The 11,823-nt window shown below is 37.8% G+C and overlaps 2 protein-coding genes and 1 pseudogene across 3 annotated transcripts in view; 2 read left to right on the top strand and 1 right to left on the bottom strand.

Moving 5' to 3' along the window:
* The window catches only part of LOC107695651 (cytochrome P450 2K1-like), a 5,649-nt gene extending 4,984 nt beyond the window's left edge, over positions 1-665 (top strand). The window contains exon 9 of the mRNA XM_016495659.1: positions 39-665. Within this exon, the coding sequence (XP_016351145.1) occupies positions 39-226 (188 nt within the window). The 3' untranslated portion in view covers positions 227-665. The remainder of the gene's footprint in view (positions 1-38) is intronic.
* Positions 666-2,423: 1,758 nt separating this feature from the next.
* On the top strand, positions 2,424-7,072 carry LOC107695675 (cytochrome P450 2K1-like). Of its 2 annotated transcripts, XM_016495679.1 has the most exons (9): positions 2,424-2,678; positions 2,750-2,912; positions 3,432-3,581; positions 3,663-3,823; positions 3,945-4,124; positions 4,342-4,483; positions 4,565-4,749; positions 4,841-4,982; positions 6,857-7,072. In XM_016495679.1, exons 1-9 carry the CDS (start codon positions 2,475-2,477, stop codon positions 7,042-7,044), a joined length of 1,515 nt encoding a protein of 504 aa, XP_016351165.1. In that variant the 5' UTR covers positions 2,424-2,474; the 3' UTR covers positions 7,045-7,072. The 2 variants fall into 2 exon arrangements, with proteins under 2 accessions (XP_016351165.1, XP_016351164.1); XM_016495678.1 differs by lacking the exon at positions 2,424-2,678 and having other exon boundaries at positions 2,871-2,912; positions 3,386-3,581.
* A 3,620-nt stretch (positions 7,073-10,692) lies between these two features.
* On the bottom strand, positions 10,693-11,533 carry LOC107695650 (ecto-ADP-ribosyltransferase 4-like; annotated as a pseudogene).
* Positions 11,534-11,823: the final 290 nt, after the last annotated feature.

Genomic DNA, 11,823 nt, shown 5'->3' with positions numbered 1-11,823 from the left:
TCTCTCTCTCTCTCTCTCTCTCTCTCTCTCTCTCTCAGGACGCAGGGTTTGTCTTGGAGAGAGTCTGGCCAGGATGGAGCTCTTCCTGTTCTTCACCTCCCTTCTTCAGAGCTACCGCTTCACAACTCCACCAGGAGTGTCTGGAGATGATCTGGATCTCAAAGGAGTAGTAGGAATAACTTTGAATCCATCCCCACATAAGCTGTGTGCGATCAGACGCTCCTGAATGAAGAAAATATGAACAGAAATCACAGAAACAAAACTCACCTTGTTGTATGATTGTGGGTGATTTTTACACTTGTTTTATGGTACCTATTCTTCTGAGTGAATATATATGTAAATAATAATGAACGATGTGTGTAAAGCCACGTTTATAAAACTTAAAAGATAAGAGCTTTAATAGAAATTAAACATTTTGAGGCTAAATTATAATCGATGAAGAATGTTGTTACTGACTGTTAAGATAGAAGTGCGAGCGCTCTTTCACAGAGCATGGGCAGAAAGCATACGGCGGCATCAAATTTTTCCATAATTTTTACATTTTAAAGCATTTTTTTCTTATGTAGTGGAAATGTGATTCCTTACATTTAACATCGATACACCAGAAATTGTGTTGAGATAAAAGTTAAAATCTACCATCAGCCATTCATACGTGATTTATGACAGAGGACCAGTTAATGAAGTGCCAGTTTTTCGACTGAAATATTGTTGTTGTTGTTTTTCTTAAAATATAGCTTTAGAAAAGACAAGCAGCCTAAGCAGAGATTGCCTTATTATTGGGAGATGCGAGGGTCTGTATTACTTTATTACCACTGGAAAAAGTATAATGGCTAACTTGGATCACGTGATCAGCCAATCATACAATGGCCTCTGGTCTCATAGTATAGCTAGATGCTATATTAGCTGCTGTTTCTATGGGCCGGCGTCCACCATATTGGAATGTCAAAGCCGGTCTGTGAACACTCAAGTTGCCGGTGCATCTGTACTGCAACTGTAGTTATATGCATGTATGAATATCTATATTTTCAGTAGACTTCAGAAGATGCTTTTGCTAAACTACCACAACAACAAGACGAAGCCATTACCTAAGGCATTTAAAAGGTACTTCAGGTTAAAAACCTGTAATATTTAGTTAATAGGCCTACATATTAAAATCACAAACCACATTCTTACCTGTAAAAGTTTATCAAGTTTCTTTATGAATCCTTCTCTGCATACCGCCAAAACCGCAGCATTAGCATTAGCAGTTACGCTTTTTTTTTGGCAGGCTTGCCTTCCAGTGGGTTTGGCCTAAGAGTAACAAATGATTTTACTGAAAAAAATTGGCATACTGGACTTCTCTGCTGATAACATGTTTGCTTTATTTGACATCTGTCCATAAATTCATTCACTATTGTTGTGGTGTAAATTGTAGTTAGCTTTTTTTCTCCTCACATAATGGAGGTCTTTCTTTTTTGAAAACTCACACGTGTTTTACCTTACAAATAAAATATGTTTTAAGGTAACACTGTTTTTTGGTGGTGGTGATGAATGGCATCTTATTGTGACATGTCTATTTTGACTCTTATTAAGTGACATACATTTACACAAAATACTGTAAAGTTTGATTGCACACACAAGCCTTACATCAACTTCAAAAGATATTGGGAGTGCTTTGTGCTTAGACGTTGAGTTATCCTAATTGTGAACAATTATATGATCAGTTACATGTTATTTTTGCTTTTAACACCATCAGAGACACTCATAACAGATCTGTGACCCATTTTTGAGAGCTGATTTGATTGACATGGCCAGTTAGTGTACATGACACATGCTTTTACAACCTAAAATATTGCCAAAGCAGGTCTGAAGTCACTCCAGGTTGAAGTGTGACAGAGGTGAGAGATGCACTCATGAACTTTGCGTCTCATGGGCAAGGTGAATAGATATTTCGCAGATAATGAAGAGTTGAATGGAATCACTTCATGTTAACTGACATTAAGTTATACAACGCTAAACATAAAATTTAAATGTAAATATGTATATCAAAATATTTAAAACTGTTTCATTAAGCATACAATGTCATATTATTTAATGTTATTTGTGACTTGTTTTCCTACTGTTTGGCTTCAAATGGTCTGGAGAATCGCAGACATACAGTAGCCTATATGGACCACTGTGATACTTTTATGGGGCATCCTTATTCTTTTCTCATGTGCAAAAAATAATAATTAGCCTAATTAAGTGTAATAATATTGGTCTTAAGATTGTGTTAAATTTGACTTCTGTTGCTTTATTGCTTGAATAATGTTCCTGTCTCAGATTAATAGGCTGACGAAGATTAATAATTCACTAAAGGGAGTCACATACATGCTGATCACGCCAACCCTTTCCTCTGATGGACTTTTTTTATTTGTTCAGGACCACATAAAGTCCCTCCCTTATACAGCAGCTATAAATGTACGAGTGCATCAGTTGAGGAGCTCAGAGAGATAATGGCTGTTGTCGAGTTGCTGCTGCAGTTTCCCAGCACAGGTACATTACTGGGAGCTTTGCTGTTGCTTCTGGTTTTGTATTTGCTTTCCTCTGGATCTAACTCTCAGAAAGAAGGGAAAGAGCCACCGGGACCAAAACCACTGCCGCTGCTGGGGAACCTGCTGACCCTTGACCTCACGAGACCCTTTGACACCTTTTTTGAGGTACATTTAAAAATAATAGTACCCTAATATTTTGAGTTTTGTTTGTAAATGTCTTTCTCTGTGTTCTCCAGCTCTCCAAAACCTACGGGAACATATTCCAAGTGTTTTTTGGTCCCAGAAAAACTGTGGTCCTAGTTGGATACAAAACTGTCAAAGAAGCTCTTGTGAACCATGCAGAAGAGTTCGGCGACAGAGATATTGGACCTGGTTTCAGGATAATGAATGACGAGCATGGTAGGATTCTTCTTTTTTCTGCCTCAAATGAATGTACAAATTGTAAATGCTAGAAATTTTGCAAAACAAACATGTTGCACAAGCTTTCAGATCTTCGTGGCCTTTCCAGGCCAATGAAATATACTCAAATGTGTATGACTACTGAAAAAAAATGAGATTTTCATTGAGCTCATTATAAGGATGAATACACAATTTGGTGGAAAACAGCCACTTAAACAAAAACCTAAAATGCATTTGATTATGGGACTGTTTGCTTAAAAATGCATGCTGTCTTTAATCAATGAGTATATATTGGTTCCCAGCAATAGCTGCTGTAATTATTGTTTACATATTTAAAGTAGCATATAAATTGATTTGCGAATTGATTAATAATTTATTAACCTGCCATACAATGCTTTTAGCCAATCTGACACTGTATATGTCCCAAAGGTCCAAGGTTAATCTACTCATTGCATAATCATTCTCTGCTATAGTTGCTCGTGGTCTTGGACTCGTGGTCTGATGGTTTTGTGTTGATCAGGATCCTGTTTTCCAATGGAGAGAACTGGAAAGAGATGCGACGCTTCGCTCTCAGTAACCTGCGGGACTTTGGGATGGGCAAGAGAGGAAGTGAAGAGAAAATCATAGAGGAAATTCAGTATCTGAAAGGAGAGTTTGATAAGTTTGAAGGTACAAGCTGAGACACACATGCAATCATGCTCTTAGTTTATAAGATCCATTGAGAGACGGTTTGTTGTTTCCTCTTCACAGAGAAACCCTTCGACACGACACAGTCTGTGAACTACGCTGTGTCAAACATCATCTCATCTATCGTGTACGGCAGCAGATTTGAATACACAGACCCTCGATTCACTGAAATGGTCGACAGAGCAAACGAAAATATTCGGGTTGGTGGATCAATTTCTATGTGGGTGAGTGTAATAAATATGTTAACCAATTTTGTCCACAGATACTACTATTATTTATGTACAAAACACCGATTCTGAAAGTGCATTTCTGGACAACATCAGTTTCTCTTGTGTCCATTTCTAGCTTTACAACACATTTCCATGGTTGGGTCCATTCCTGAAAAACAAAAGGATTATTGCAGACAATATTATCCAAAGTAGACAACAGATGACGAAGTTGATCAATGCGCTTCTGGAGACTCTGAATCCACACGACCGCAGAGGATTTGTTGACTCGTTTCTCATCCGCAAACAGCATGACGAGGTATGTAATTTTTCAATGATCCCCTTTACTGTAATAATTGAAATATTCAGGGGGCAGATGAAAATTAGTAGTTTGCACAAGATCCGAATAGGTCAACCTTCATTTCGGTTTTTTTTTTGAGTTTATTAAATCAAGCCCTTGTCATTTTGAAAGAGTTTTAAATCTTATTATGTTGGTAAAGGGAAGAGATATTCATTTTGTGGATTTCATTTGACAGAAATCCGGCAAGAAGGACTCATATTTTCATGAGAAGAACCTTATGATGTCGGTGACAAATCTCTTTGACGCTGGTACTGACACCACAGGAACGACTCTGCGCTGGGGTCTGATGCTTATGGCCAAATACCCTCATATACAGGGTAAAAACACAGTAATGTCAAGAGTTTTTCCTCATTTTTGAATTCAATGGTGTCCAAAGGATGTTTGGGATTTGTGTGCAGATCGAGTTCAGGAGGAGATTGACAGAGTGATCGGTGGACGTCAGCCAGTGGTGGAAGACAGAAAGAAATTACCATACACAGATGCTGTGATTCATGAAACTCAGAGACTGGCCAACATAGTACCTTTGAGTCTACCACATATAACCAGCTGTGATGTTACCTTCAATGGATACTTCATCAAGAAGGTCAGTCAGAAGAATTAATATGTATAAGGCCTAGTGAAGATACCATGTGCATCTTGAACATCAAGGTTTTGGTCTTTTCTCCATTTTCTAGGGCACCACTGTAGTTCCTCTGCTGACGTCTGTTTTGAAGGATCCAAGTGAATGGGAAAACCCAAACAGCTTTTACCCAGAACACTTCCTTGATGAGAAGGGCCAGTTCATCAAGAGAGATGCTTTCATGCCCTTTTCTGCAGGTACAGTGAATCTTTAGCATAAGATAAAAAAGCTAAAGTAAAAAAGTGTCTGTGCCCATCATACATTACCAACGAGCTGTCCTAATACATAATCAACTGTCCAAAATCTGCAAACTGGCTCTGACTTTCAGCAACTAGCATTGGCTTCTTCAGACTGCAGATCTGGCCAAAAGTGTATTCCAGGTCTGCAAAATTTTGCAGGTGAAATCCATTAATTTCAATAGGTATCCACATACATGAATTCTCCATGCAGATTTCACTCACATTCAAGTGCACACAAATTTGCCACGCTGACCAGGAAGCTGTTGGGTTTTAAAGTGATTTCTGTGTAAGCAATTCCTCACACATTGCTACATTACTGAAAATGGCTGTCCCAAATGACGCACTGTATGTACTTATATGCTGTACTTATGCACTATGTACTCAGACCGTGTAGTGCATCAATTATATACAGTTATTTTGTCATTCATAATTGGAGTCTGATAGCCCCTCCTCCTCCGTTTCGTAATTAAAGGGGTGGTTCAGTGTTTTTTTTCTAGGCTTGATTGTGTTTATGGGGTGCAGTCTAACATGTGTTAATGCTTCGTTTTTTTAAAAACGCATTATTTTTCACATAATTTACCTTTATTCCACACTGCTCTGTCCCTTCTCTGAGAAACGCGCTGATCAATTTCCTGCTTTTATGAAGCCCCTCCCTCAGAAATAGGTGATGGGCTCTGATTGGTTAGCTAGCCCAGTGTGTTGTGATTGGCTAAACCGCCTCTAGTGCACGTCTGAACGTCCCGCCCCTCACCTCAGTGGCATGTGCTCCGGTTGTATTGTAGACAAAGGCGTCGTTAATATCGCTTATCAGTTTTAGCCCGATTGAGAAGCAAAGGATATTATTGAAGAGGATCGTGCAGAACCTGTGCAAGCACGGCTTTTAATGGTAGGCCTATGTTTGATTTTGAAACCTGTGAATCCATTAGAATCGTTAGAAGACAGAATCGCGATTCATATATGAATAGATTTTTACGTGCACCTCTAGTTTTTTCTTCCTCTTCTCTAAAGCAGCGCAGCATGGCCTCGCCCCCTTTGCTGCATGTTCCCGAGGGCGGGGTTTATCTGGGTTTGTGATGTCACGAACCCGGGAAGTAACTTGTTGTAGTCCCTACCAGCCGTTTTTGTAGGCATTAAACTGCCAGAATTTTAAAAGACGATGTCTCTGTTTGCATTGAACTTTCAGCTTTGTAACTTTGCAGATATTGTTTATGCTCAAACAGCAACATTACACACTAACTAACGTTAAAAAAGTGAAATCGCAATGAACCACCCCTTTAAAGCTGCGACAGTTTCCAACATTTCACACTTCATTTTTTGTTTATTTAAGTGCACCATCCTGGCATTTAAAGTGCACTTTTTCTTTTTGGAATTTTCAATATGAACACAATACTCGCACTATTTATACTACAAAATGCCATAGAATAAGTACACAAATTGGGACGCGCCTATAGGACCTTTTTTTGCCCATAAAATTTTGCTAATGTGACCGCATCTTTAATCATAGCCTATGCTAAATATGTTGAAAATGACTCTGTTAATATTTCTTGTCACATTCACTTATGAATTACACAAATCATTGGAATCATTACATTTAATTCAAAGATTAAAAGACTATATTTTCGATTCAAATGGTATACCTGGACATAGAAGTCGAGTAGGTTGCATCACTGCATATTACTGTCTTTCTACCGTTCTATTTACATCTCAGCACGTCACGCTGGAGAGCACCAACTCCCATTAGCTCTGTTCCAAAACCTACTGTAGTATGCTGCCTGAATAGACAGCATTTTAACCCAACAGATCATTCAACTGCCTCTCTCTCTCATTTACAGGACGCAGGGTTTGTCTTGGAGAGGGTTTGGCCAGGATGGAGCTTTTCCTGTTCTTCACCTCCCTTCTTCAGAGCTACAGCTTCACAACTCCACCAGGAGAGTCTGGAGATGATCTGGATCTCAAAGGAGTAGTAGGAATAACTTTGAATCCATCCCCACATAAGCTGTGTGCGATCAGACGCTCCTGAATTAAGAAAATATCAGCAGTCCTTAAAAGATTACGGAAACCAACCCTCTCAGCTCGTTTCAGTATGAGTTGGATGATTTCAGATTTTTTTTTACTTATTATTTTGAGTAAATGTATATATGTAAATAAGCAAAGTGTGAAACTAACCACTTCTGACTTCTGTAAAACTCTTCAGATAAATAAAAGGTTGTAATAGGCCTATAGGAACAAAAACATTTTGAGGCTATTTGCTAGATTATAATTCATTGAATGTTGTTACTGATTGTTTGGGGAAGTAAAAAGTTGTTATAATTTGGATGTAAATTAAGTGCAATAATGACCTCTCACGCAGCAATCACGCTCTTTCACAGAGCATGCGCAGAAAGCAGACAGTGGTACTTTTTATTATGACTAATTTCGTCTTTTTCTGCCATAATTATGACTTTTATACAGTCAGCAAGCAACTTTTTAGAATAAACAAAACACAGTTTTACGAAAGAATAACAATGTTGTTTATTGTTCGTCTTTTTCTGCCATAATTATGACTTTTATACAGTCAGCAAGCAACTTTTTAGAATAAACAAAACAGTTTTACGAAAGAATAACAATGTTGTTTATTTAAATATTTAGCTTACTGGACTTCTTTGTTGATAATTACAATATGTTTGCATTATTTGACATCTGTCCATTAATTTATTCGCTGTTGTTGTGTAAATTGTAGTTTGCTGCTTTATCCTCACATTATAGCATTAAAGAATGTGATTCAAAAAATTACTTCACAAATAAAATATGCTTTTAGGCAAAAAGTTTTGTTTTTGTTGATCCACATTATAATGATAGTCCAAGTGTTTTTGGGTCCTATGTTGTGGTCTTAGTGCAACTGTGTATCTAACTTATCGACTGTAGTGAAACTGACCTCAAAGAAATTCAGTATTAATATTACTGTAATATTATTTTAAATAATAATATTGTAGAGTTTCACACACAACTTTAACATCAACTTCAAAAGAAATTGGAAGCGTTTTCTGCTTAGACACTGAGTAATCCTAACTGTGCACAACTATGGTTGCATTTTATTTTTGCTTTTAACCCCCTCAGAGACCCTCATAACAGATCTGTGACCCATTGAGAGCTGATTTGATTGACAGGACCATGCCAAATGGTTTTACTTCCTAACAGGGCCGGTGTTGTGCCGAATTCTGCACCCCTGCCAGATTATGCATCCCCTCATCTACTCCTAAACCTACCAATACTAGGGGATGCATAATCTGGCAGGGGTGCAGAATTCGGCATGACACCGGCCCGTGGCATAGGCGGAATATGCAAATGCTAGGGGCGCCAAAATGAGTGAATTTTTTAAAACTATTTATTTTTTATTACCAGTACTATTTCAATACTATGAATTTAAAATAGTACAAAAAAGCGATCATCCCACAAAACATAAGTAGGCCTATTTTATTGCTCTCCCGAGTCCCGACTCACCCCGGTTCGACGCATGATCAATCTACCCCGCGTAGCCACACTTTCACATAGACTACATCAGTTAGCTGATTGTGATAGATGTTCACTAATAAATTATCACTATGTCAAAATGACCGAAGCCCCCTGGTGCACAAGAAAGAAAAAGAAAAAAAAAGAAAAAAGAGAGAGAGAAGAAAAACGGGACAAAGACAGGTAATGTGCACGTCCCTGCTTGTTACGGCACTGATAGAGCAAGATAATTTATTTTATTTGTCCTCTTTCATTAACAAGTACTTTTTTTATTGTAAATGTGTTTAAATTCATCATATTCTTCAATCTCTTAACCTTTAGCAAAACCTTTAACCAAGGCTCGTGATTGGCTGTTCGCCAGTGATGTCACACATTCATGTGCATGCAACTCCACAAACTCAGGATCTTGGCCTTCGAAGTCTATGGCCTTCGAAGTGTGCGCACTTAACTTTGGGACACCACAATCTCACTCTTGAGATGTTTCTACAACTTGATTGAAGTCCACCTGTGGTAAATTAAGTTGATTGGACATGATTTGGAAAGGCACACACCTGTCTATATAAGGTCCCACAGTTAACAGTGCATATCAGAGCACAAACCAAGCCATGAAGTCCAAGGAATTGACTGTAGACCTTCGAGACTGGATTGTATCGAGGCACAGATCTGGGGAAGGGTACAGAAAAGTTTCTGCAGCATTGATTTTTTTTTCTTTTTTATAAATTTGATTTTGCAAAGATTTCAATCAAACTTCTTTCACGTTGGCATTATGGGGTATTGTTTGTAGAATTTTGAGGAAAATAATGAATTTAATCCATTTTGGAATAAGGCTGTAACATAACAAAATGTGGAAAAAGTGAAACACTGAATACTTTCCGGTTGCACTGTAAGTCTTTTCAATCACCTATTATAGAAGAGATTTGCTTAAATTCAGCTTTTACTCACAAAATGGGCAAAAGAGAGCTGATTAATTTAATACTTAACTTTTAGGCTTTGTTTGCTAATTGTCATTCTCAGAAATGTATTTAGCTTGCTGTGAGGTATCAGTATATAGCTGAAGTGTGATGTTGATGCATCCAGCTCATGTAAACTGGTTTAGCTCACCAGATAATGCAACACCTCTGAGGGTCTGGTCTGTTTGTGGTTTCACAAACAAGCACAAATTCTGTCTGTCTGTAAGTACCTGGCAGCCATATGTAAATGGGAAAAAAAGTGTTTCATAAGTGTACAATCTCCCAAAATATGTTACATTAAGGAAAACTTTACAAGACAATTAAAGTTTGTATAGTAAGACTAGAACAAGACAATTCAACCAAATACAGAGTTCTGGCATGAAACTCTAGATGGCGCAGTCTGATAGGTCTAACTCAATCTGACCTAATGACATCATTATCACATGGCACAGCTGATTGGTTCTCTCCTGTATCGGTAGCCAATAGCTCACTGCTCAATATTCAAATACCTGGCCTTTTGTTTGCTGTAGCAGTTCGCAGCGCACTTCAGAAACCCTCTACCTTCCACAGCTCCACCTGTATAGATCTGCTACGAGGTGATTCATGTATGCTATGGGGATTATTCATATGTGTTACATGTGCAGTGGTAGTATTTCCTACATGCTCACAACAGCATGTTGTGGATGTATTGGCAGTAGCAAGTCTTTGTACTTGCTCTGCTGCAGTAACCGCGTAGCAGATCCATTCTGCCAAGACCAAATACATTAACATTGTCATATACATTACCATGCCAATCCCTCCGAGAGTTCTCATTACAGAAATTGTTTTGTGGTTAGCCAGCAATGTTAGCATGCAAAAATAAAAAACTAAATTAAGTAAACTTTACTCATTATAAATTGAGTAAACAAAACAAGCAGCACTTTTTTTTAGAATATTAAATATTTGCAATATATGCTGCATTTCCTAAAAGACTATTTACTACATGGCAAACACTTTGTTCAGTATTGTTCAGTTATGTGACGCAGAAAGACTGTGTAAATGAAGAAAAATAAAATCACTCTGAGGCTACTGAGTTGTCAAAAATAACTTTATTACATTATGTTGAAATTATCTTGAAGCATTGAACTACACTGAGGGGAAAAAGCTGTTTATATTGATTTGTGTGGAATTTATATTTATGAACACATAGGCCCTAAATTCAAAACACTTTGTTCAGGTCAGTGCACAGCCTAGTATTTTTTTTTATGGACTTTGTTGGTTTACTTAAATAGAGCACCGTTTAAGTCACTTTTTCTACCAGTGCTTTCCAAAGTGAACACAGTGTCACACCAGGCACCTTCCTGATCTTTTGTCTTGACATCAATGACTTTAAACTTCTCATATGGAGGAATCAGCACCTCTTGCTCACGTTTAAGCTTAGAATATTTTGTCACATCAGCACCTTCACAAGTGTGGATTTCAAAACAAGATACAGTTCCAAAAAATGTTGCTCTTTCATTATTAAGAGACGATGATGCAAATGAGCCAAAACGAACCTCGTGGTTCTTAACATCCTCATTAAATTTAACTTTTGTACCATAATAAGTCTTAATGCATTTGTTTTGTTTCTTCAGAATCCGTATAGCATCTGTTAACAAAAAATGAAGTGAATACCATTTGTATGACTTGTCTTTGTAATTTTGTTTACCAGAACGAGCGTCATTATTGAAGTCTTTAAATACTTGACTATCAGTGTACACATAAATGGCGATTAAATGATTCTTTGCCAATTTATCTTCTGGCTTCTTAAATCTCGTTTAACCTTTTTTCCAAGCTAAATTAAATTCTGAGTTCTGTCTCCACCTGGTTTGCCATGTTCTCTCTACAGCCCTCATATTGGTCATCAACTGAATTTGGTGCCATATTTAATGGAAATGGCTGTCCTTCAACAGCAGCTCTGTGATCCTGCAGCAACAGGAATCATAATGATCAATCATCAGTATTCATGTCTGTAATATTCATACTAGAACACAAGCTTACCTGTCCTAGAGCAGCTAAAATGAGAAGAAGAGCTTCAGTGATCAGCAGCATCTTGATTCAGTCAGATCCCTCAGATGTTCTTGTAGATCTAGTGAAGAGCAGATGCTGAAAGACAAGAAACACAACAGCTTTTCACAAATACTAAATCCTTCACTCCAGTGTAAATATGTGCATAGATTTGCACAATGACCTTGACTTTGTACTTCAACCCCAAACTTACCTGAGAATATTGTCCTTTTTTTTTTTTGTCAGATTCTTCCTTGGTTTGTCGCTTTCAGGAACAGCAACGAGAGCAGAAGATCAGAAAAAGCAGATGCTCACAGCCAGATGACGATGGCGGC

Source organism: Sinocyclocheilus anshuiensis, unplaced genomic scaffold (assembly GCF_001515605.1).
Source record: "Sinocyclocheilus anshuiensis isolate Anshui unplaced genomic scaffold, SAMN03320099.WGS_v1.1 scaffold1075, whole genome shotgun sequence".
Classification (NCBI taxonomy): Eukaryota; Metazoa; Chordata; class Actinopteri; order Cypriniformes; family Cyprinidae; genus Sinocyclocheilus; species Sinocyclocheilus anshuiensis.
This window is presented reverse-complemented; position numbering and strand designations above follow the sequence as displayed.